The sequence below is a fragment of the Astatotilapia calliptera genome, chromosome 18 (assembly GCF_964374335.1).
Source record: "Astatotilapia calliptera chromosome 18, fAstCal68.1, whole genome shotgun sequence".
Classification (NCBI taxonomy): Eukaryota; Metazoa; Chordata; class Actinopteri; order Cichliformes; family Cichlidae; genus Astatotilapia; species Astatotilapia calliptera.
In genome coordinates, this window is record NC_137439.1 from 4,014,574 (window position 1) to 4,041,710 (window position 27,137).

Below are 27,137 nucleotides of genomic sequence, written 5' to 3' on the forward strand. Positions count from 1 at the left end.
AAACGATGTAACGATGCCACAGACTGCTCCCAAACACGAGGGGACAAGTAATGCCTCTAAAACACTTAAGTTGGCTTTATTAAACGTTAGATCTTTAGCTGGGAAAACATTTTTAATTAATGATTTAATCACTGAGCACAGCCTTGATTTTATGTTTTTAACTGAAACTTGGTTGGACCAAAGTAACAGTGGAGCTGTTCTCATCGAGACGACCCCTCCTAACTACAGTTTTATCAGTGAGGCCAGGGTGAGCAGGAGAGGAGGAGGGGTTGCTGTCTTATTTAATGAATCATTTCAATGTAAGCAGCTATCTCCTGGAAGTTTTCAGTCTTTTGAATATGTGGCTTTACAGCTGAAGGCCCCATCCAAAGTTGTGTTTCTTAATGTTTACAGGCCTCCCAAATACTGCACAGACTTTTTTAATGACCTCAGTGAACTGCTGTCTGTGATCTGTGTTGATTTTGACTGTGTAATTATTGCTGGGGATTTTAACATCCATGTGGACAACCCTCAGGACAAAGGGACTAAAGACCTGAGTAACACTCTGGGCAACTTTGGGCTGACTCAGCATGTAACAGAGGCCACACATAATAGAGGACACACTCTTGACCTACTGATCTCCAAGAGCCTGAGCATTTCAAACATTACTGTGTCTGATGTGGGCGTGTCTGATCATTACTGTGTTTTCTTTGAAAGTAAAATCTCAGCCCACACAAATATATCAACAGCAGTGATCACAAAACGGTGTATAACTGAAGACAGTAGTGCAATTTTTAACCAGGTCTTCCCATTAACACCTGACCTGTCCAAAGGTTCAGTCAATGAGCTCGTCAATAGCTTTAATGCAAAAATGTTAAATGTAATGGACACTATTGCCCCCATTAAGGTGAAGGTTATCTCTGGAAGGAAAAAGTCTCCATGGAGAAACTCCACACTAGTGAAAAATGAAAAAAGAGAGTGTAGGAAAGCTGAGCGCTGATGGAGAAAAACAAACCTCCAGGTTCATTATGACATCTATAAAGAGAAACTTCACAATTATAATTTACAACTGAGGAGTGCAAGAAGGTCCTACTTCTCTGACATCATCACTAAAAACAGCCATAATGCTCGGGTCTTATTTTCTACAGTTGACAGGCTAACAAACCCTCCTGTGCCAGTGGCAGCTGAACTTCATTCAACCATGGCCTGCAATGACTTTGCCAAATTCTTCACAGACAAAATCCAAAAGATTAGACAAGCAGTTGGTACATCAACAGCAGATCCAGGATATGTACTGTGTCCACCGAAAAACTGCTTAAACACCATCAAACAGTTTCACCCGATTAACAGCAAAGACCTGGAGGACATCTTAGGTCAACTGAACTCCTCCTCCTGCTGTTTAGATGTCCTGCCAACAAGTTTTTTCAAAAAGGTCTCAAAGACTTTAGAGTCAGACCTGTTACAGATCGTCAACTTTTCCTTAATGTCAGGTGTGTTTCCAGAACCACTAAAAACTGCTGTAATCAAACCTATACTGAAAAAGGACAATCTTGACAAGACACAAATGAAAAACTACAGGCCGATCTCAAATCTCCCATTTTTAAGTAAGATCATTGAAAAAGCAGTTTCTCAACAGCTCAATTACTTCTTAAAACAGAATAACTGCTATGATGCCTTCCAGTCAGGTTTTAGACAGAACCACAGCACTGAAACCGCTCTGACAAAAGTGTTTAATGACATATGTCTGAATACAGACAGTGGAAAAATGTCAGTCCTAGTTTTGCTGGATCTCAGTGCAGCATTTGATACAGTTGACCACAACATATTACTCAAATGACTGGAGAACTGGGCAGGTCTTTCAGGAACTGTACTAAACTGGTTCAAGACATACTTAGAAAACAGGAAATACTTTGTATCAATAGGTAACTTCACATCTGAGCAGACAAGTATCACATGTGGAGTTCCCCAAGGTTCCATCTTGGGACCCCCTCTGTTTAACATTTACATGCTCCCACTGGCACAGATTATAAAGAACAACAAAATAAACTACCACAGCTATGCAGATGACACACAAATATATATCACAATGTCACCAGGAGACCGAGGCCCTGTACAGGCTCTTGGTAAATGCATTGAGGAAATTAATGACTGGTTGTGCCACAATTTTCTTCAGCTAAACAAAAACAAACTGAGGTAATAGTCTTTGGCGCCAAAGAAAAACGATTACAGGTCACCAGAGAACTTCAATCTATACATCTAAAAACCACAAACCAGGCGAGAAATTTGGGTGTAGTGATGGATGCAGACCTAAACTTAGAAAAACACATTAAGACAATAACAAAGTCAGCTTACTATCACCTCAAGAATATTTCAAGGATAAAAGATCTGATGTCTCAACAGGACCTGGAAAAACTAGTCCATGCATTCATCTTTAGTAGGCTTGATTACTGTAACAGCATCTTTACAGGTCTACCTAAAAAATCAGTCAGACAACTACAGCTCATTCAGAACTCTGCTGCTCGAGTCCTCACTAAGACCAAAAAAGTGGACCACATCAGTCCAGCTCTGAGGTCTTTACACTGGCTGCCTGTCCGTCAGAGGATAGACTTTAAAGTTCTGATGCTGGTCTATAAAGCTCTGAATGGTTTAGGACCAAAATACATCAGTGACCTCCTGACCCAGTATGAACCTTCCAGATCCCTCAGGTCATCTGGATCCGGTCTTTTATCAGTTCCCAGAGTCAGAACCAGACACGGAGAAGCTGCATTCAGCTTTTATGCTCCTTATATCTGGAACAAACTCCCAGAAAGCCTCAGATCAGCTGAAACACTCAGTTTATTTAAATCCAGGTTGAAGACTCACCTGTTCTCAGCTGCATTTGAATAAAGCACCAAATCCACACTTTTAAGCTTAAATTTCAAAACTTACACTAACTACTGATCTTATCTATTTCTGATTTTATCTGTTTTGATTTTATATACTGTTTTGTTTGTTTGTTTGTTTGTTAAGTGGGATTAGAGCTCTGGGTAGCTCCCCAGCTGGGTCTAGAGAGTATTTTAAATTCGGGGAATTTAAAATAGAAAGTAGCTCGTCCACAGAAGGACTGGTAGCTCCCCTTACGATAAGGGTTCAGATCGCGCGAACAGGTGTGGGATTAGAGCTCTGGGTAGCTCCCCAACTGGGTCTAGACTGGGTCTAGAGAGTACTTTAAATTCAGGGAATTTAAAATAGAAAGTAGCTCGTCCACAGAAGGACTGGTAGCTCCCCTTACGATAAGGGTTCAGATCGCGCGAACAGGTGTGAAATGTGTGTGTTTAATTAGTTTGTTTGTTTGCTTGTTTTAATCAATTTTAAATCATGCTTTTTATTTGTTTTTGTTTCTAATGTCTCTGTAAAGCACTTTGAATCACCTTGTTGTTGAATTGTGCTATACAAATAAATTTGCCTTGCCTTGCCTAATAACAGACGGCAAGCTGAGGACGGCGGGGGGATAGTAACTATATTACAGGAGTTTGAGATTAGGGTGACCGTGGCTCAGGGGGTTGGGAAGCGTATCTGTAACCGGAAGGTCGCCGGTTCGATCCTGGGGCTCTCTGTCCTGGTCGTTGTGTCCTTGGGCAAGACACTTTACCCTACTTGCCTACTGGTGTTGGCCAGAGGGGCCGATGGCGCGATATGGCAGCCTCGCTTCTGTCAGTCTGCCCCAGGGCAGCTGTGGCTACAACCGTAGCTGCCTCCACCAGTGTATGAATGTGAGAGTGAATGAATAGTGGCATTGTAAAGCGCTTTGGGTGCCTTGAAAAGCGCTATATAAATCCAATCCATTATTATTATTATTATTATTATTAATTCTGCTGTTATTGCTTAGCTTCAAATTTAATTTCTTTAAAGTAAAAAATATCAACATTTCCTCTTTTCCAGCTGTAAAGATTCATTTTTATCTTCTGCGATATTAACCTGACATTTTTTATCAGATGGATACAGACATTTACAGACCTTGGGCTCTAAAAATGCATGACGGCGATTTTTAAGGACATTTTTTGACATTTTAATAAGCAGAACTTAATGGCTCTCTCAGTAAAAAAAACAACCAGCGGATTAAAGTCTTAATTAATCGCCCTGTTCTGAACATCTATCACAGCAGCTCCACTGCGGATGAATCAAAAAGTTATTGTCCCTGAAAACGCAAATGAAAACGCCAATGAAATGATTAATCCCATTAAAATCTGGATAAAAATATCCCACCGCTGCTGGAGTGGGATTTATGAAACACATAAAAGCAGAGCCCGGCTGCCTGCATTCGTTATAAGCTCGACAGCTGAAGACAAAAACTTTTATTTACAGCTAATTAATTACAGTTAGACACGTTAATGACCTTAGACACCGGCCTACAGAGGAGGTCGTTCCCCCGACCTCTGGTTACGGCTCAGGTGTGATTCGCAGGTGAAAGAGTGAAATCGCAGGGCTTCATTTTGGAAATGCCACGTGCCGATGATGACCGAGGCTTCCCGCCCAGGTCAATGAGCTCCAAAGACCTCGCTTGTAAAAACACCTGCATTCGGATCATCTCCAGCTCCATGTTTTCACTACGGCTCAGCTGGAGCAGCTTTCCAAGATTCCCGGTTCAAAATAATCTGTCTGAAATAACCTGCTTTAGCTCCTCCCCCTACCTTCTGATTGGCATTGCAAATATTTGGCCAGCAGACGAATGAGGCAGCTGCGCCCCTGTATTATTCTTATTCACAGAATGACCACCAGTATATCAGGTGACTCCTCAAACATGTAGCAGACACATCGCTCCACACGGTGCTGTCGGCTTTTCTTGTTTGACATTGTTAACATGTACAAAAGAAAAACAACGATTTTTTTTCATGTTTATAATTTGCAAATTTGGTTCTTTTCATAAACTTCTATAAAAACCTGCCTTCTTTTTAAAAACCGGACTCTCTGCCCCCTGCTGGCCACAAGAAAGAATGCAGATTTAAGTCAGTTGTATAATCACAGGCTGTATCTATACAGCCATCTACCAGGTCATCTACCAACTGGGAGGTTGGTGGTTAAATCCCCGGCATGCTGAAGTATCCTCGGGCAAGACACTGAATCCCAAACTTCCTCTCATGGATGCACTGGAGTGTGAGGGTGTGAAAAAGTCCTTGCGTTTGTGTGTGTGTGTGTGTGTGTGTGTGTGTGTGTGTGTGTGTGTGTGTGTGTGTGTGTGTGAGTGAATGGGAGAATGAGACTTGTAGTAAGAAAGCACTGAGTGCTAAAATCGGCTAAAATTATGCAGCATCAGATCCCCTTTAAAAGTTGCATTTTGTTTCAATCATTCTGTGTTTCTCAACTGTTCTGTGTGTCACATTTCCCCCCCAAGAGATGATTAAGGTTAAATGAGGTCAGCAGTAAAAGACTGAGAATCTAAAGGAGTATTTCTTTAGAAAAGAGAAACTGTGACCTCAGCGCGATTATGATACCTTCTTCATGAATGCGACGTCTTGCTTGGAAATCTTCTCTCTCTTAATCTTCAGTGCGGAGACATTAGGAATGATTCTGTAACAGAGCCGGACACGAGAGCGTCGTTAAACCTGGCGCCAGCACCGCAGGGCTCGTGTAAGTACGGTGAGCGATGCGCTACCTGATGCCGCGCAGCTTGGCGCGGTTGTCGTGGCGGTCGAGGATGTTGTGCAGGATCTCGAACACCAGCTGCCTCAGCTCGCTGTCCTCCATCAGAGAGATGGAGAAGAGCGGGTCCAGGAAGGGAGGAGGCAGAGCCGCCGCCATGGACTTAGACTTGAAGCCGGAGGTGACCTGAGGAAGAGGAGACAAGGTGAGATTCATGGCGGCGTGCAGCAATTACCCCAGAGGGAGAAACGGCTGATCGGCAGAGCTTAAAGGTTACGTTCACAAGCTTGTGAGCGTGTGCCAGTGTTGACTTTTCCCACCGTTTGTGACTCTGACGTGATCATTTTCGATCAGCGTGAACAGCCGAAGACAAATCTGATCGTTATCACAATCACGCTCCGCGTCGGCACGCCTCACTCTGCCGCGTGAGAGCGCGTCGAGGCACAAAATGACAAACACTACACTGTTTTTAGCAAAAAATGTATCCTGTCAGAGACGCATGCAGACGCCACACTGATCACTGTAACGGGTGATGTGGCCCATGTGATCAGCCAGAGCAGGGCCTCGCAATACATGCACATCAGAGATGCATACGCAGTAGAAACCGTCACAACTCGCTGAATTTTTAACATTCGAACCGTTTGGTTTGTTAGCAGCAGCTGCAAATGAGAAGCTTTAGTGTAACTTTGCTGAGTCCTGGCTGTGATGATCACTCAGCTTCAGAGATGCTGAAATCTGTAACGAAGCAGACTCGCCTACTTCAAACAAGGTGGGAGAGTGAACCGAGCATGTCAGCTGGTCCAGACTCTCACTCGGTGTTTGTACATGTGCACTGTGGTCTAATTTACCAGCGCAGTTATTAAATGGCTTTAATTGAATAAGTCGGCCCTGTGATGGACTGGCAACCTCTCCGAGCTGCGTCCTGATCTTCGTCCTGGGTGAGTCCCTGCTTTCACCCCGACTACGAACCCTGAAAACATCTGGGTTTTCTCCCAGCAGGCTGCAAAATCACACACACACACACACCTCATAATGCTCAGCCCCATCTGCTGTCGCATGGCATTATAAAAACTTCAACCTTTCACCCCTCCTCCAGCTGCTCTGAGAAGCAGGTGGCGGCGCGACGAGGGGAGACGAGGACAGACATCCGTAATGAAGCGGCGAGAGAGCGTGCACGAGGGTGTGTGTGTGTGTGTGTGTGTGTGTGTGCCACCTGTGCCTCCTCGTCTCGGGGAGATGAGGGTCTCTCACTGAAGCAGATAATGAAGGAGAAGGAAGCGACTTCACGCAGACTTCGAGTGTTAAACAGCCAGAGCTCCAACATGGCCGATAATAAACACACAAATACGACTTTCATGTAACTGGAGACGCGTCATTAGGACGGAGAAACGCGTCTTTGATGCTTTTACATTTAGAGAACATGACTCATTGTGAGGACGTCCAGAGTTTTCGTCCGTGGGTATTTCAGGTGGGACTGTGCACTATTTTAGTTTTCCTTATTGAAGCTCAGGTTTTGTATGCCGGTGTCTTTGTTCCTGTCTCATGAACGGAGGGAACAAACCGAGGACTCACCATGATGAGGGAGCTGAGCAGCATGGTCTGGATCCGCTTGGTGCCCTGATGCCTGCGTTACACAAAAGATAAAGAAACCCCGTCAGGACCGACCGCAAACTCACAGTGTCCAGTACAGCAGACCGGAGGGCAGTCAGTCCCCACAGGCTGCCATGTTACATGTTTACAGCAACTGCATGACAAATAAGAAAGCTGTGAGGTTCAGAACACCCGAGAAGTGAAATGAACACATTTTATCTGCTACTTCGTATTTATTAGTGTCACTGTCAACACACGATTGGTTCAGACCAGCAAACGTTTATAGAAGTGAGAACACTTGCTGAGGATCAGTTAATCAAGTGTATTTGATAAGTGGCTCTGAGGTACTACTCACTGTCTGAAATCACAGAGGCAGTGAGAATGCACTCAGTGTTTTTAAATAGACTTCATGGAGTGAAAACCTGACGATGCTAGCTTTAGCTGACAGCTTCAACATGCAGTCCAGATGTGCTCACCTCTGCCTATAAAATAGCAAACAGCCAAAACACAAAACCTGAAGCTTCAAAATGAATGTGCACTGACATCCAGACAGTCTGTGGTTCTCTTCACAGTCTGAAGACTCCACGAGGAAGAAGAGTAAAGGTGCTGTAAGCAGCAGCAGGACATCTTCAGTGTTGACTTTTATAGTGAAACGCTGTCAGACCTCCTTGTTAGCATCAACAAGCTGCAGAGAGAAATTACCCGAAAAGGAACAGAGAGAGCGAGCGTCTGTGAGGAGGAGGAGGGCGTTCGTCTGATTTGGGATTATCTGCCCTTGCACTCTCGCCTGAGGGATTAGCTTGTTTTTCTTTCTTTATTCTGGCTGCAGGGACGGGTGCACCGCGGGGTGTCCAGGAGGTGAAGTGAGGACAGATTAGGAGAAAGATTTGATGAAGAGAGAAAAAAATTGCAAGCGTCTTCTTTAGAAACTGCTTCCAGTGTTACACGTTACAGCGCTGAGCTAAAAATCAGCACAGCTTTAACTCCATGAAACCAGAATATAAAGGTTCAGCCCAAACCTCACAGCTACTGAAGGACCACAAACAGAGGCAAAGTACTGAGAGGCGATGTTTTGACCCAATGACTGCCCTTTGGTCTCTGAGGATAAAATATATTACAAAAATGATTTTAAAAGCACGAAACGTATCATCAAATCATATCGTTTCATTGACACAAGCATGGAGTTCAGGACAGTTTAAATGTGCCGTGACAGTAAAATCCACTCATCATCACCATCATCATCATCATCCAGCTGCAGAGAAGTCTCCTGACAGTACAGTCCTGTGAGCACAGCTTCATTTGTGACGAGCGACCAGCCGAATCGGCGTCTTAGCTGCACGCAGCGTTAGCGGCGGCGTTTCAGAGCTGTGAGCTGACTGGCTGCAGCTCTACGAGGGAACCTCCGGGTCTCTGGATAATGAATGTGTGACTCACCCAATCTTGACTGTGTCCAAGGCGTGGCAGGGCGTCCCGTAGACTGGCACTTTGCCCATGATGAACATCATGACTTCAGCTCGCTGGTAGTCTGGCAGATTTCCACCGAAGAAGCCTGGCGGCGACGCCACGAGAGAAAAAGATGAGTCAGAACTCAGTGAATGAAAAAAACGTTGACATTCAAGGTTATTTTTACTAACACATGCAGGCACATGTTCATTAAGACAAACACACTCTGGAGTAATAGAGGAGCTCGTACCGATGGTCTGGATGATGGCGTTCTGGACGATCCGCTCCTCGCTCTCTTTACCGCGGACGGACGAAACGCTGGAGGCGGAGTTCCTCCTCGAGCTGTCGCCCAGCTCAAAGTCCACGCTCATCCTCAGGTGTTTGAGCAGAGTGTTGAACACCTCCAGCACGGTGGGCCCTGCCATCACACCCGCAGGTTAAATGAACATCACAGGAAACATTAGCCTGACATTTTCGTAAACAGGAAGAGTCGGGTTTCCATCTTTTGTTCGTATCGGGCCTTTTAACTATGATTTCGTAGGAGCTTTGCATAGGAAAAGCCACAAAAAGGTGAAGAGAGAAGGATTATTTAATCCTAAAACAGGGCCTGTTTCGTTGCACCTGGTGTGGCTAAAAGTGTTCATTTATTTTGAAGGCCAGTGGCAGATGTTGTAGAAACATCTGTATAAACAGCCTGGGTCAAGCTCTTTAATGAGTCGTTTAAACATGTATTAGTCAGCTGCCACTAAGTGAAATTTGGGGTTTTGCTGACACTGCTTGTGTGGTCCACGAGTGGCTGAGAGCTCAGTAGCTTCACAAACACACAGACTGGTCAGAATCTCACAGTAAATAAAATTCTGTGGCTTTCACACAAATTTCAGGTTTCAGATTTACGTGGTTTGTTTCCCTTCGTTGGATAAATCCCACACTCCACCTGAGCCGTCACATTTTTGTAGAAAGCTGTTGAAACCTCCAACATGTGAACAGTCACCATCAGTTTCAAACAGCCTTAAATGGAAACATATCGACACTCCTGCCTCAGATTGATCTGTCGAGGAGACACACGTGTAACATGTGCTCTGATAGTTTCCTCCTGCTTGTTTCTACCCCGCTGGTCTCTGAACTGGCTGTTTGCTCCAACATGCTTAGCTCTGGCCCCGCTAAGCTAACATAATGCAGCCGACGTGGTATTTAACCAATAATCAAGGGAAATATACAGTTTGACTGCTTCGTTAAAAATAAGGCAAAACATTTTTACTAAAACTTTAACTTTTATTTTAATGGGTTCATGGATAAACTCAGGAAGAATTTTAAATACTTTTCCATCAGGCAGATGCTGCCATGTTACCAATAGACCAATTAAAACATAAATAATTCGGAGAGCTTCCAGGCTGCTGTGATAAGGAGAAGAAAACATATTTGCTTTAAACACTTAAAATTGTCTAGTGAGCTATTTTTGGTGGAGCTGAACCTGCAGATATCCGACATAAACTGCAGTAAAATAAACACGAACAGGCTCTGCTTTGCAGTCCTAATTCACTCTGTCACAGAAAGCAACACCACAGATTATTACAAGCCAGCGCTGAACGGGCAGCTCCAGGCACAGCTCGGACTTCGCTCGTTTAAAGAAGACAGAAAACATACTTTTAAAAAAACGGAGACAGGAAAATAAAAAACAACAAATGGAGACGGTAATATAAAGCTACATTAAATTTTAGCAAATATTATGAATATGAAAAGCAACATTACAGAGGTGCCAAAATCCTGAAGTTCCTCTGGTGGCCACTTGAGGCCGCCTCCAAAAGTGAGTCAACCTCAAACTATAAAAGATGGACTTCGAAGGTTAACGCGTCAACCAGCGTGCAGCCCGTTTCTGCTGCTCCTGCTTCTTTACTTTTTACTTATTACTTTTTTCGTTTACTCAGTACTTTAGAGTGTTCGCTTGTTTTAATAGCTTTCTTTTACATAAATTCCTTTGGGATTATTAAAGTATTCTGACTTAAAAGTGAAGCCAATGCACAAGTGCCTTAAACTTGCACTTTTATAAATGACCAGTAGAGGGAGATAACTGGTTACAAAAAGACTTCCGGTCCTATAAACATGTAGCAGTACAGATAATATATTTGGCGATATATAATAATCTAATATTCCAACAGACGTCTTTTCTTCTTTCAGACATGAAGCAAACTGTTGAGGGTTGTTATTTAATCGATTAAGCTCAGCTCGTTGTTGTTTACAGCGTTCCAAACAGAGAAACTGCAGAGTGCCCTCTAGTGGACTACTATGCAATGTCAGCACTTATAACATGGTTGAAGGATGTTTCTCCATGTCTTCTTTACCTTTTTGTTATTGGCTGCCATAAATGCCAATACAGTAGATCAGCCAATAGCTAACACTGGCTGATATTATGGGTGTGCCAGTACACGGGTCAGGCTGCAATGCTTTGTTTCAGAAAGGAGGATTATCTGAGGAGTGCCCGTCTGTCATCACATCCAGCTTCATGGTGACGGTGGAAACGCTCATCTTGATTTAAAATGGGACTTCACAAACCAGTGGATGACATCACAGTAGCTACATCCATCTTTGTAAATCTCACAGATCAGGATTCTTTGAAGGGTTATTTTTTACTTTCTCTAGCAGTCTGGGAGCAAACAATTATCTACAACAACACATTTTGAATTACCTTTAGTAATACTTACTCTAATCTACTGACACAGACTGACTCACAGCATCACACGACGGTGCTATTCTACATACCACCAACACTGAGCTACACAACCACGGCGTGATCTCTGCGCGTCTGCAGCTTCCCCGTTTACTCAGCTCACACTTCGGACACTCTGTGGATTTGTTCAAATGTCACATGACACTGAGTGACCAGAAAGAAATATATAGAATAGTTACAGAGGGCGCACTGTGAAGAAACCTGTAATAAAGATTGCTGCTCAAGCCTACCCTGCAGAACCTCTACAGCATCAGGGAAATCAACCTACTGGTATTACTGGGACGTAGCTGCTCACCATGTTAACTGGGAGACGTTGCCTATGTAAAGGCTGACAGTATGACTGTCTGTTATTTAGTGCTGCTTGCACCTAAATCTCAGAGACAAACACCACAAAATGCTGCAGAAGTTGACGATAAAGCTGACCCTTCCAGTTACTGCAGTGTTATTGCATTACATCAGATTATAACATGATCTGGTTCTGATCAGTCTGTGTACGTTAAAGTTGAACTGAAAGTATCTGGTGATGTATTCCTGCTCATCATCATCATCATCTAAGAGCTCTAAGAGCATCTGCTGGTAAAAGATAAAAGGAAGAATAAAGGGGAAAGAAACTCAAGAGAAGAGAGGTTCAAATAAATCTATTTTTTTCTCAAAACTTGAGACGTGAAAGCTGTGATTACCCAGAATGCTCGTTAACGCCGGGCGTGTGCCGAGGGGGGAAGTCTGCAGAAGCTGCTCTACTCAGTTTAAATCCAAGCACAGGGTCATACCGTACCGAGCCACAGATTAGGAGGAATCGTGCATTCGCTTTCAAAGGTGAACACGTCACTTCTTTTGGAGCCTTGGATCATTCCTATCCAGGAGGAAGGTTGTGTTTTATTTCCAGGAAGAGGCAGTAAAAATAATTACTACTTACAGCTTTTCTTCAATTAAATACTCTCAAGTTTTTTAATTTGTTTCCACACCTCAGTGGGACAGAGTAATTTGAATGTTTCTGTTGACTTCGTTTCTTCCTAACAGTGAAAAACCTGATGATTTAATTATCAGGCAATTAGCATCTACAAACGTTCAAGCAGAATGAAACGCTGGGACAGCAGACACAACGTGACAACATCAAAAACACTCGAGCACCTGTTTAAACACCTCCGAGTTCTGTCTTTACTTTGTGTTTCTTCAAATTCAAACGTGTTCCTTCAAGTTTGGGTAACAAAGTAACACTTGTAGCAAAACTTTAATTTCTCCCAAGATTCAAAAGTCTAAAGAGGTCAAAATGTCAATAACATAAGTGTCAGTTTAGCATTCACCATGACAAATCTCATATATAAAGCCTACGATTTAACTTCCTTCAACCTGTCAACAGCTGCTGAGAATCTGCAAGCTGCTTTGCAACCCTCCTCCACCCAGCGCCTGCTTTTAATGCTCTGTCCAACTTAATAAGCAACACAACTGTAAGTTCAGGTGAAATAAGGACACATTTTCACTGACGTGGTCCCGACAGGTAAGAAGCCAAGCTTACATCTTAAAACAGCTGAAAACAAACAACAGAAAAAAGGTTGTTTTTCTCTTCATCAGTTAATCGGCTGATTGTTTCAGCTCCGACAGTTTATTTAATAAGAGTGCAGATCGTCTATTAACAACTCATCTCTAACCAGCTTAGTCTGAGCTTCCTCTGCAGTGGGAGGCGTTTATGTCAACGCTTCATCCGGACCGTGACATTTTCTCCTCGGCTTAATAATCGCACATAAGAAACAAAACTCGTTACTGTTTCGAGCCTGTCAAAGGAAAATGTAATTAATAATAATATAGTAATAATATACTATATATATACTGCCTTTTGGTTTTATGGTTTTAAACTAAACATACGGAGCTAGAAAGCTAAAATCGACGTGGAAGTGTCAAAAACTGTACTTCCTCTAACCTCCACTTGAGGCTGCCTTTAAAACTGAGCCACTCCCCTGTTATTGGATTTTGGTGAAGGTTAAATTTAGGGGTGTGGCCTCTTTGGGTCACTGAACTGGATCTGTTAACTGTGTTTGTTGTTGCTGACAATTATTTTGGCCTAACAGCCGAAACATCACAGATCAGCTTCCTGTTTAAAATGTGAAAATATTACCAGCCTGTTACTGCAGATGATCACACACCTGTGTGTGCAAACTGAGCCAGCTCACATCGGATGATAACTTTCTTCTGGCTGCAGAGAAGCAAGCTAAAGGCCAACAACATCCTGCTTTGATGCACGTATTTAATCCTGATTCTGGGCGACGCTGTTTCAGATTCTTTCTTTACGTTAATGCCTCCTCTGTCTGTGCCTCTACCAGCGCGTTGTTGTTGTGTTTGACACGTTATGGCCATCTGCAGACTTGCAGTGGTAAAGCTAATGACACCATTTTTTAAACCTCAGAGAGATGATGACATCTTCCTCCATGACGTTCTGCAGAGGGAAGCAGTCCGTCACTTTAACTCACCCACAGATCCTTTGGCGGCGATGGCCACCGTCTCCAGGAGCACCTGGACGATGCCGGCTCTGACCCGCGGCGTGTTCTTGTTGTTAGTGTCGAGGTGGTTCAGAACCTGCTGGATCACGTGGTGCGAGTGCTGAGCCTGAAAAAGCCAAAGAGGATTTCAAATGATGTTTGGAACAAATATAGAGTTTGCTGTCGATCACATGGTGAACTTCACAGACAGACTGTATATAAATGATGGAGCAGCTTCTGAAGCCACGTCCTACAGACTCGAGCGGACAGTGTTTTTAGACCAGACGTGACGAGCAGCAGGAAACGATACACTCGCACCAGGGTGAAAAGTGTCAATCAGCAGGTAGGTCCGCTGTAAACAGTACGATGATCTGTTTTACTCTAAACGCGACCTTTGTTTACAAAATGAGCATCACGCTAGATTTAACAAAACCATGAAACGAGACCACAAACTAATCGGAAAATGCTGAATTATGTCATATGTTAAAGTTACAATTTGCAACTTTTTCCAATAAATTTCTCTACAATGACAGTTCTCTGAACCAGGAGGCGCCTCCTGCTGGCCAGTAGAAAGAATGCAGCTAAGTGAGACTTTTTCAGTTTGCAAAAATCATTTATGATTAAATCCTTAAATCATATTATGTGATTTACTATCACACATTCATCAAATGAACTTTTCTTCATGCAGAATTATTAACATTAAATAGAAAAAGTTTGTAGTTGTAGTTAGTGAACGTCTGAGCAGGTGCGGCTGATTCTGTTATGCTGGAGGAGGATTTGTGCTAGCATGCTGCTGAATGCAGATACTAGACAAAGTGTTCTTTCATTTGTTGCTAATAAACCAGCAAATTTCCACTGAAACGAACATCTTACAGCGGCTGTAAAACTGGACAAACTGCAGCAGCAATAATCCGCTGAAGTTCATAGAGAACAAACAAACAAGTGAAAGTGAAGAAATGTTTGTTTTTCTTTAAAGCATCTCAGTTATTAAAGCAGTCTGTAGTATTTCCTGCTCGCTGCGTCTCCTCTCTCTGTGCAGCTGAACTGCTATAAAACAGTTACTTCAGAAGGCGACCTTTGACATCGAGGAAGTTTTTGTGAAGCTGCTGGATGTGAACTCGACCTTAAAACATCTCCAGCAGCTGCTTTAGACAGAACTTTTCCTTTTTAAAGACTCGGCATGTCAGCAGAGCTCTCGACTACTGGTTTTCACTGCTTCCAGATCAAATCAGCTCCATTTTTTAGCCTCTGCCATCTCGACCTACATGTCAGAGGAAGTGCAACGTACCTGGATGGAGTACATGATGATTCTGAAGCAGGAAACTGCAAACTCGTTGGGGTCCCACAGGTGATGGTTATCCAGGTGACTGAAGGAAGAAGAAAATAAAGTGATTATTCAATCGACCCAGTTCTGAGGAGCATCCCTGCAAAGACTGCATCTTTAAAATGACACAATCCAGAAATCGCACACAGACTCGGCTGCATGAATGAGAACGGATTTATAATCTGTCAATATTAGTGTTATGATTAATATAATCCTAATATTATAATCCATCAGGGGTTTTCAGAGGTTGGTGAACTCTCTCCTGTCCTGTGTCTTTGGAAACAGCCGGAGCTCCTTCATCCTTCCTGCTACTACAGCAGTTGTGCTGTCAGGGAGTTCGGGATGAAGCCTGACTGACGGCCGGCTCATGTTTGCTGTTGTCAGATCTCCCTCTCTGCTGTTTGGCTGCTTTGAATTATTTAAAGGATAATAATAATAATAATGCTGCATTGCTCTGAGCCACAGATTCAGAGTCAGTTCAACATTTTTATTGCGTAACAATGAAGAACAACAACACAACAAAAACAAATAAGAGTAACAAGAAGAAAAATAAAAAGTTCATCACTGACTTTAGTCAGTGGATGTCAGGCTGAGAGTCTGCAAATTAAATCTCATCGTGGTTCAGTGATGAGCAACAATAATCATCATCAGCCTTCATGTCAGGATCACAGCCCAGCTGTGTAAGTGAAGGATGTGCTGCTTGCAGAGTAACACAGACAGATTATAATTAGATCGTGCAGAGGAGGATCAGTCGCATAAACACAAAAATGCAGGAAAACTGAAAATCTGACTAACACAGGCCATGAACACGTATGGTATGTGTTCGAAGATGAACCGAGTCGTAGAGGCTCGCACACACTCGGTCACAGATTTAAAGAAGCATCGCGTGGGTGTGCGTGAAGGTGAGGAAGAGGAGCGGTAACGATCGATAACGGCAGATCTAATCACCTCAGTGGGAGCGAGGTAAACTCATCTATCGCATATATGTGCATACATACAAACACGCGGGGAGGACGGCTTATTCGCCCAGCGGCTCACAGCTCAGAGCGTGCAGAGCTGGTAGAAAGAGACGTGAACATTAATTCCCCGACAATAAAGCTTCCAGGGCTGACGGGAGTGTGGAGAGATGCCGTTCCTCTGACGGCCACTTGAAGATTCCCATCTCTGCTTTATCTTTATCTTTAGAGCGCTGGCTCGTCTTCATCAGCTCATGTTTGTGTCTGCTCAGGTATCAGGTTCATTTAGGAGGCTGCTCAGAGTGCCAACTGCTGTTTTTATGGTCGTTACTTCATATCCTCCCTGTATGAAGCACAACAGCGGCCGCTTATTTACACCAACACTCTGATCGCTGTGAGGCACGTTTATCTGTTCATATGATTCAAGATGGCTCTGCTACGAGTGTCATCAAGTGGGAGCTTTCCATAATTGGAAAATTCATACCCATCGACACGGATCGATAAATAAAACGGCGCTGTGTGAACGAGAGGATGTGGCTTGTTCTGTAAGGCGCTTTGAGCGGTCGATAAGTCCAAAGGAGATCGTTATGTATGCAGTCCATTTACAGGCTCGTATTGTAGGCGTGGATTGATTATGTGACAACAGACGAGAGCTGTCAAAGGCCACACCGCTGCCCTGCGTGAGAGCAAGACGAATAAAGATGGAGGGATCGTTTCCAGCCCTGCTGAGTGACCCGTATTCTGTCGTTACGCGACCTTATCGCGCCACCTGACCATCACAGATTTCTCTAAAAATTCCCGGAGCAAAGATGCACTTCAACGGGAAGTTTCAGGTCTCTACGTCTGTGAAGGTTCTCAGTCATCCAGGTCAACGTAGTCTAAGAAGTTTGGAAAGAAAAGCATCTGGACTTCTTTAAGTTTCTTGAAGACGTTTCATCAGAGAAGCTTCTTCAGTTCTAAGAACAACTGGTTTTAAGCCCTATGGGAGTGTCTGCAAGAGGGTCATGGACCCCTATTGATTCTCCCTAGTTGGAAAATCAGAAGGACAATCAGAACAATATTGTCATCCCTCATCAGATTCAGAAGTTTCTGATAAGGGATGACAATATTGTTCTGATTGTGTAGCAGGTTTATCAGAGAAACTCAGGAGAGTCTTCTCCAAGCACGACATCCCAGTGTACTTTAGACCCACCCACACACTCAGACACAAACTGCTTCATCCCAAACACAAACTTAATGTGGTGTATGCTGCACAGTGTAGTGAGGAATCCTCAGACCTCTACATTGGAGAGACCAAACAGCAACTTCATAAGCGCATGGCACAACATAGAAGAGCCACCTCCACGGGACAAGACTTGGCTGTCCACCCTCATCTAAAGGTCAAAGGTCACTCTTTTGAGGATGCCAATGTTCACATTTTGGACAGAGAGGACAGATGGTTTGAAAGAGGAGTGAAAGAATCCATCTATGCCCACTGTGAGCGACCATCTTTGATCAGAGGCGGGGTTTACGACACCAACTGTCTGCCATCTATAATCCAGTTCTGAGATCCTTCCCAGACGCCTTAACGCCCACTCCCATCCTGGGCCATCTGACCTCAGGAAATCACATGATAGGGTGGGGCCAGGTTTCACAATGAGCTCACCCGAAACTCTGGCTGATTGTGACCCACACCCAGTTTCACACCTTGGCTTGTGTGATTAGGTAGAGGATCAATAGAGGGTCCACAACCCTCTTAGGGACACTACCACAGGGCTTAAATCTGGGACTCTCCACCTACTCTTAAAACTGATGAAGCTTCTCAGATGAAACGTCTTCAAGAAACTTAAAGAAGTTCAGACGCTTTTCTTTCCAAGCTCCTTAGACTCTACTTTCATTCGTTTTATCAAACAAATAAAAACAACTAAGCGATGAACTTTGGTTGATTTTAGATTTTTTTCTTTATTTTGGGATCAGTTTATTGATTTTCAATGTCCATCATCCAGAAAACTCCTTGAGCCTATGGAGCTACATCCTTCAGATGGTTTACAGTTCATCTCTGGGCGCTGTGACGCTCAGCAGTGCAGCTCAAGAAGACAAAACAATGGATGCTCGAAGTCTCTGACAGCAGGTTTGGAGGAGGGGTTTAATTCTTTTACAGCTTCTGGAATATAATGCATATAATATTTTTCCTTCAGATGGTTTAAATCACATCTGTCCAAATCACAGATGGGGAAAATGTTCATCCCATTTCAGGTTGACATTCCCCAGATGATGCTTTTTTCCCCTCATTCTGACTCAAACCTTATAGAAACAAACAGGACAGGTAAGGATTTCCCAAACACAGTGAAACTTGAGCCTTTATTGTGAAAGGACAGTGGAGAAAGACAGGAAAGCTGGGTCAAACAGGTTTCCTGCTCAGTCCCGTGAGCGAAACTGAAGTGGTGCACCGCCCGGCTAAACCCAACAGTCCTGCATCACACCTGCCTGCAGCTCAACGCCACAATAACCACACCTGCTACGCAGCAAAGCCACGTATGCATTTTATAACATGTCACGAGATACATCGAGATCTGACTGATCATGTTGAATTTATCACCTCTGCTGAAAACGAGGCATTAAAAAAAGAGCCATTTAAGTAAGTATGCCGGGTAACTGAACGTACGAGGCCTGAAACGCTGAGGGTGACTCGGCGGTCTGACAGTAATCATGCTTTTCAGACTTGCATAAATAAAGAGAGTCGGGAGTAGAGCGAAAGAGGAGAGCGATAAGAAGGACTTGAAGCTGTTATCATGAGAACAGTTCTGCACCGTGACGTCAATTCAAACACCCCAAACTCGCCGCCTCCTCCACCCCCTCCGTTAACCCCAATCCTTGCTTGCTATTTATAGTCTGAAGACGCGCGCGCACGCGCCCCCCCCCCCCCCTCCGTCCTCCTCCCTGCAGGAGCAGCGTGGGAGGAGAGAGCGGCGCAGAGAGGAACGACGGGCTGGGGAGTGCGGCGGCTGTTCAATCGAGAGAAAAATTAAAGAGTGGAGTGCACTAATGGGAGTCTTCAGTCTTGTTCTGCCTGTCGGTTTTCTGAATGAGGCCGTAATAGGCGGGAATGTATTTGCTATTCAGAGAGCGTCGCAGCTCTGCAGACACACCAGAAAGTCTGACGTGTGATTTCTGTGTGAGGTCCCAGCAGGTTATAAACAGGTGATATACGAGTAAAAGAAAGGCTACAGGCTGTTAATTATAAATGAGAACCTGCTATAACAGAGAACCACTGCTGAGGAGACCAGTCAGAGGACACACTGCAGGAAGCTGGTGTGTGTGTGTGTGTGTGCGCTGCGTTTCCTTCCTCCATGCCTGAGGGTGGCGCTGCTCCCCCTGTGCAGTGCAACTTTAATCACTACTGGCAGCACTGATTGATGAAATACCAACAGAGATTTATCAAACATTTCTTCTGCTGCTGGTTACAAACTAACCCCAGAAAACTAAATGCAGCCCCGCTCAGTCAGTCAGCTCCACCTGCTGCATTTAAACCCCACCTTCAGCTACGGCAGGCGCGCTGGTCTCCAAATAACCACGCAGGGGAAGCATAACCTCACGTATTTATCACCCTGCACTGTAAAATATTTAAAAGCCTACTGGAGAATAAAATGCTGAGCTGAATAAAACATGACCGCTGAATCTTTAAAACCTGTTGTCGTGTTTCTGAACCACCTCCATCAGGTCACCAAGCTTCAGCCTTACACATTCAGACACGTCGGCAGCACCTCGTGTGGATTTCACAGGGACTAAATGTTTCTGCTCAGCAGCTTTACACACAGAGATGCAACATAAACCATTTGTATCATCATCAGGCTGGATTCTTCCAACAGTAGCAGCTCAGGGGGGCATCGCCTGACCTGCAGGGGGCGCACAATGCTAGTGAGTCAGTCAGAGCCGGAGGTGACACTGAACACACAAGTACAGTAACCAGCTGGAAGTATAAGAATGAGACACCGCTGCAGTGTTAAAGGCTGGTTATTAGAGGCTGAAGGAGTGTGTGTGTGTGTGTGTGTGTGTGTGTGTGTGTGTGTGTGTGTGTGTGTGTGTGTGTGTGTGTGTGTGTGTGTGTGTGTGTGTGTGTGTGTGTGTTTGGCAGACACCCTGTGTCGAGTGTCAGACCTCAGATGAGCTCTGACTGGGTGTCAATAGAGAGGAAGGAGACATCATGGAGTGAAGACGGGCCTGAGTGACACAATCCAACAAATTACTCGAAAACAAAAACGTGAACTAACAAACTCTTGAAGTATTCTAAGTACGGTATTAAAGTAGTCTTCTAGTTACACACAAATTAGGTGCTTTACTTGGGTATGACTCAGAGGACAACCATGTGCTTTTTGTACCTCACTAAAATTATTTGACAGCTTTGTTTCCGTTAAAAATGAGTAATTGTATTTATTAATCTTTCTATAAACTGGCTATCCAGTCAGCAGTTTCAATATGCCAGAGGCTGACGCTGACGCTACCTGAATGCTTCTGTTTATCACAGGGTGTCTTTGTAATCAGTGGTTCATGTTCTGGTCGTCACACATGATGACACGGAGGGGTGGTGGTATATCTGACAGGTATATGAGGAGACACTGGGTCCCACTTGCTGATTCTATTTGTTTTCTCCATAGACTGTATATAAAAGATGGGCACAGCCACTGTGACATCATTGATTGGTTCGTAAAGACGTGCTGTGAAGCAGGTGGGGGTTGGAGAACCAGGTGCACCACAGTCAGCTTGTGACTGATTACTCTTGAACGTACCCTCGATAATCCTCCTTCCTGACTCTTGCAGCGACCACGGTTTACTAGAGTAACTGCTCGGATCTCCAATCAAATTCAATAAAACTGATAGTCTTTTTGCGACCATGTGTTGCCCCCTGCTGGCTGTTAAACAGAATACATGTTTAAAGCACCTTTGTGCTGGCTTCACTCTTCAGACCTGGAAGCAGCGCACTGTGGGGACTGACTCGCTTCTGGAGGCAGCCTCAAGTGGACATTAGAGGAACTGCAGACAGAGGAACTTGTTATTTGACTTCATGTTTCATTGTTTCCCCTCGCCATAACGTGAGACTATTGGCTACTTTCAGATGACTTCAAACTGCACGTAGGGAGGGTGGGTCTTATATTTCATAGCCAGGTGAGACGTGGTGGTTTGCCTTTATTCCACTCACTTTCACTCACTGCTAAGCTTTAGGCACTGAAACCTGTCCAGAGTCAGGAAAAGATGGTGATTCAGGTTAAAAAGCACCTCTTCACAAAGCTAACCCTGATGGCTGATGAATAGTGAGCTGGGAGTGACAAACCTTTCTCCCTAAAGAACACCCTGCGTCCGACAAACACCAGCAGCTTTGACAGAAGTGTTATTGAACACCGCGGGACCGAGAACAGACTGAAACTGAACTTCATACTGGGGCAAGAGGCTGGTGCTATGGAGGTGGAGTTTACATGTTCCTCCTCATGTATGGACGGGTTCTCTCCGGGTGCTCCGGCTTTCCCCACGGTCCAAAAAATATGCACGGGGTTAACTTGTTATTGTAAATTGAGGTGTGAATTATCTGTCTGTGTGTTAGCCCTGAGACAGACGCGACACCAGGATGTACCCTGCCTCTTCCCCTATGACAGCTGGGATACACCCCAGACCTGAAGAGGGATGGATGGATGTTTATACTGATGCAGTAAAATGGTGCTGCTGTTTTCACCAATGCATGCTTTACTGCATGATGTGACAGGGTGGTCCATGAAAATTTGACCTTGATAAATAAAAGCGGACTATATAAATTCACCTAATAATTGCATCATACAAACTACATCTGAAAAGCCATTTTCCTACATATCATACTTTACTAAAAGAAAAATATCAGTGTTTTTATTTAGACTTTAACAGAATATTTCCTCCATCACTGCAAAAACCCTTCTGATTCGTGTTTGATTGAAGTCCAGGTGAAACCTCTCAGCAGCTCTGCAGAGGATCTGAGCTTTATAGGCTGATAGTTTTGTTGCACATTTCCTGCGTAGCTCAATCTGAGCTCCACCAGCAGCAGGTGGAGGTCTTCATCAAATAAGCTCCAGGCGTTTGTTCTTCTAAACTAAAGCCTAAATAATCTCAGAGAAGAAACAGAAATGTGTATGTAACGCAGAAGCTGGAGACCTGGGAATAAAAGAGTTTTCCCCACTGCAGAGATGTAGTTTTGCTAAGCTGTACATTTTCAGCTCACAGCCCACAGAATGAGACAGAAAATGAAGGCTGTCTATTTAAAGCTTTTCCTCCTCCTGGTGATTGTGTTCTGCTGGTAGAAAAGTGATTTTCCTCCGAGACAGACAGCCACATTGATTCGCACAGGCCGAGACGGTTTAATAAAGCCGGGGTGGAAAGAAAGAGACGTCTGAAAGACGGGGAGAGGCCAGTTTGTAGCTCCCTCGCTACAAATTGCCCTCGATGTGACATCGAGCACATCTTTGACGCATGCGGGTTTGCAACAGGTGGGGATGCATTGTATCCCTTAAAGAAACTGATCTGGGGTCAAACGGGTCACTAATGAGATGGTCACGAATGTGAGGTCAGCCTGAGGTTGTGTTTCAGGAAGAACAAAGGAGGAAGAAATGAAGAAGAAAGGACGGCGAGCGCTCAAGTATTTATTTGAAAAAGCTCTGAGGCACGAAACCAGCGAGAGGTGAGAAAAGCGGCCGCTTGCTTCCTGAAGAGGCCCTGCAGATGTCAAACAGCCACAGTGGTATTGTGTAATTAACTGCTAATGGCAGCATTAAGAGGCTCGCTCCCCCGTCTGAAAATACAAGCAGCGGTTATACAGTTAATTAACAGTCGTCGCTCTGACTCCAGGCTGAAGAAACAACAAAAACACAGAAGAGCGAAAAAAATGATTTTAGCTCATTTCTTTTCTCACAGCCGACCTGTGAGTTTGACTCATCTCTGACGACCTTCAATGATCAGTTCTGGCACCTCAGCGCGTATCAATAAAGACGTGGTTTGATGATGGCTGCACGGGCAGAGACCCTCCCCAGCTTCAGCTTTCTGAAAATCGGATTTGCTTAGGCTGCTGCCCCCGCGACCCGGCCTCGGATAAAGCGGATGAAGATGGATGGATGGATGGATTTGTCACTGATAAGTGTAACATATCATGTTTTATACAGTATTCATTTAAAACAAGCAACTCAACACATAAAAAAATAAAGATCTAAAAGCATCCATCTTCACTTTTTCACTGGGTCAGTTGACTTTGTGTTCAGCCCAGGCAGTGTGGACTGAGCAGCTGAGCAGCAGCTCTTGTTTCTGTAACGGCAATTAAAACCATTCTCAGACTTTTCCCAGCAAAACTAAACTGAACTGTTCAGCTGCAAAGCTACGCTAAAGCTACGTAAGCTACAGTAAAAGCTGTGCAGATAAACTCTCAGCTGAGTTTGCCATCATCTTTGATTTGGGTAACTTTGCTGCAGGCTGACAGCAGCTCTGTGCTTCCTGTCATGAAATGTAGAAACATGCACGTGATGGTCTGAGGCTGGAGCAGCGTAACGCATGGCAACGCATGGCAACGCATGGCAACGCATGGCTTGTTTTTGCATTTCGAACATGATGTGATTTTGAATATATATATATTTATATAAATGTGTAAACTGTGACTGTTCCTGTTGTTCCTCTTTGTTTTGAACAGACTCAGAAGTGGCATCTTTATAAAATCCATCCGTCTGTATCGCAGGTGGAACGGAGGCCCAGCCTAAACCAACCAAATTGACAGCACTGCCCACGGAGCCAGGCTGCTGAACACAAAAACCTAAACAGCTACTTTAAATATCTGCACGAGCCGGGGAGGATAAAAAAGCCGCCTCCACTCATCGGTGCAGAAACAGAGAAAACCTCAGTGGGCTCAGCGTTCGCTTGGTAATTGTCCAATTTAGGTGGACAGTGCCGAGTGGCGGGCCGGTGCATCCAACAGGAGCAGTGTTGAGGATGTCGGAGTCCCAGGAGGGGTTGATGAGGGGAGGGCATGATCAGCGGCTGGAGGCGGTGTGCAGCATTCACGTGGCAGCTGATAACAGAGCTCATTTAATTTCCTCTGTGTGCTGGGAGTCAGAGAGGGTGTGAGAGGGAAAATGAAAGAAAGCCAGTGTATAGATATATATAAACCTGTGTGTGTGTGTGTGTGTGTGTGTGTGTGTGTGTGTGTGTGTGTGTGTGTGTGTGTGTGTGTGTGTGTGTGTGTGTGTTCGCGCTTATTGGCGGCAGATTTATTTGGCGTCCCGTCACCTCTCCTCCTCTCTGTGTCATGAACCCAACATGTAATGCAGTGTTTCCGCAGAGTGACGAGGAGGCGGCAGGAATGTGACGACGCCCAGGCGATGTGGAGCAAACACAGAGATCCTGTTATTATTTTTTCAATCAATAACAGCCGCAGTGCCGCATGGATTCAGCACGGCTGCTCAAACTCTGGATCAAACACTGCATATACTGAAAAAAGGCTGGTAACAATATCTCAGTCCTTTAAACTGGGAATCAGATCTGTGTTCTAACCCCGGGAAAATACACACACACACACACACACACACACACACACACACACACACACACACACACACACACACACACACACACACACACACACACACACACACACTTCAATAGCACATCTTCAAGCTTCACAGAAAAGATGAGGAGGCAGGAAGTCAGCAGGGAGAAGCCAGTCAATTTTCAAAATAAAAGACTACCGGCAGACTTAAATGCTCCGTTTCTGAAACACTCGTGGATCCACCGTGCGCCCGATGATAAACCGGGGGAGACATCTGGAACACTTATGGGGAGCTTATCACAGTAAGTCTGAATCCTCAAGGAGCGAGTGTACGATACTTCAGGTACTCACACCAGCACGGGTCGCACAGCGTTGTTCATGTTGCCGTACGCCGCTCGGCCCAGCAGCTCTCTGAAGCAGTTCTCAGCCAGCGCTGACGGGTTCTCCTCGCCATCCTGACCCGCCCCCGATGGCGTGTTGGGGTGTCCCGCCCTGCCAGAGCGACCAAAACAACAACAGAGAGGATGCTTAGAAAGAAAAATTAAAAATACCCCCCTGCGGTGACCGTTCACAAGAAACAAACACCTTAAACAAGCTGGACTGAAAACAAGAAAGCAAATTATTTACTTAATGTTTAAATGACTGAACAACAACCAAGAATCAATTCATCACATTGAACACAAAAATCTGTACAGGAGGAACGACGCAAGAAGCTTTCAGGCCATAAGGAAGGAAGGAAGGAAGGAAGGAAGCCAGGAGGAAAGAACAAGTACAGAATAACAGGAGAAAAGATCTGAAAAGAATCAATCAGAGCAGCTGGGAAAAAAGGAGAAATCAATGAGGGTATCGACCTGCCGCAACCAGAGGGGGGTGTGTGTGTGTGTGTGTGTGTGTGTGTGTGTGTGTGTGTGTGTGCGCGCACAGACAGAGGAAACAGAAACACTGCAAAGTCTGTGCCAGGCAGAGATTTTAACAGGCCTTCCTTCACTGCGACATCAGAAAAGAGAGAAGAAGTCAGGACTGAAATAATGACTTTGATTGGCTCACTGATGAATCATCGGGCTTCTGACTGAATGACTGAGCGTTCAGGCCGGCTGCCTGTCCGATGGGTCAGCTATCGCAAACCAACAGTGCAAACCTTCAAAGGCTGAGGATTACTGTGTTACTCTCGAGGGGAAAACTGTAATAAAATCAACAGTAACCAGATAAAGATGAAACAACTGTAAACAGAGAAGAAACACAGAGTTATAAGAAACGGCCAACAGCAGCCATGCCCTTCTATCCCACGCGTTGTAGATACTCACAAGCAAAGAATAAGAGCTGAGCAGGAAGCAGTGGCTTTTGATTTACTGGTCAGGTAGCCGCAGCCACAGTCACGAGTTTGGGTAGTGACCTAAGGAATGAGATCGAAGATGCAAGCAGCAGAAGAGTCCGTGGGCTCAGCCTCAGAGACAGGCTGAGGAGCTCAGAGCAGAGCTGCCGCTACGCCACATCAAAAGGATGCAGTCTGGGTTATTCAGCATCTGACAAGGATGAGACGCCCATCTGTGAGACCTCATTCTGCAGAGATGATGTCTCTCTGCTGGCTTTCCAGAGCAGCTGAAAAGAGGCAGGTCTGCCTGCAATCAACCTCTGGAGCTCTTTTGTCCCGTGTCCTCCCTCCACCCCAACCGGTTGCAGCGGATGGCCACCTCTCCCTGAGCCTGGATCCGCCAGAGGTTTTTCCTTCCCACTTTCGCCAAGAGCGTGCTAATATGGGGTTTTCTTTCTATAATCGTAGGCGCTTTACCTTACAATAGAAAGCTGTGCAAGGAGCAGAAAACAACTGAAGACATTCAAGGTTTGCAGAAAGAGTCTGACCACTTAAAAGACAAAATAAAGGTGTTGGAGACACTTAAACATACAGACTTTCCACTTCAGGGTTAATAACACATTTTAACAAGCTTGTAGACCTTTGTTCATGCCCAATAAACCCATTTGTTGCTTGAAATAAACCTTTTTCACTCACACATACATTTGTAGAAGTCATACCTTTGTCATAATAAATAAAGCTGCTTTCTGCAGGCATGAATGCAGAGCTGCTTTAATAACTGAGCTGCCTTTTGAGCCAAAACTCAAATCCTGACAGACTTTGGTGGATCACTGTCACCTGCAGAAACAGAAAACAGTCTGAGGAGCAGGAGCCGCAGCCCAGCAGAATGAGTAAATAATAATGAGCGGAAGATTTCGGAGTGTGGCTCTGCAGAGGTGACAGTAAGCCCACCAAGAAATGTTTAGCGCCGCAGCTGCAGCAGAGCGAATTCTGATATCAGAAAATAATAAAAAGTAATCCTAATGAGCTGTCAGACGATGACGTCGAAAGCAGGACCGAGATGTGGAAGAGCAGGAAGAGAGGCAGATAAGTAATGTTGAGGATTCCTGTTTTGTAATTTACAAACATCACCTCGCAGCCAATGAGAAGCGAGTCCTCTCACGCCCGTGGGCTCTCTTCTCTGTAATGAGA

General features: G+C 44.6%; 1 protein-coding gene across 4 annotated transcripts in view; it reads right to left on the reverse strand.

Moving 5' to 3' along the window:
• The window catches only part of efr3a (EFR3 homolog A (S. cerevisiae)), a 112,312-nt gene that overhangs the window by 17,884 nt on the left and 67,291 nt on the right, over positions 1 to 27,137 (reverse strand). For all 4 annotated transcript variants that reach the window (XM_026149172.2, XM_026149171.2, XM_026149169.2 and 1 more), the window contains 8 exons: positions 24,986 to 25,126; positions 15,119 to 15,197; positions 13,822 to 13,957; positions 8,882 to 9,049; positions 8,623 to 8,737; positions 7,171 to 7,222; positions 5,612 to 5,784; positions 5,451 to 5,526 (listed from right to left, as the gene is read on the reverse strand). In XM_026149172.2, coding sequence (XP_026004957.1) covers positions 5,451 to 5,526; positions 5,612 to 5,784; positions 7,171 to 7,222; positions 8,623 to 8,737; positions 8,882 to 9,049; positions 13,822 to 13,957; positions 15,119 to 15,197; positions 24,986 to 25,126 — 940 coding nt within the window. The remainder of the gene's footprint in view (positions 1 to 5,450; positions 5,527 to 5,611; positions 5,785 to 7,170; positions 7,223 to 8,622; positions 8,738 to 8,881; positions 9,050 to 13,821; positions 13,958 to 15,118; positions 15,198 to 24,985; positions 25,127 to 27,137) is intronic.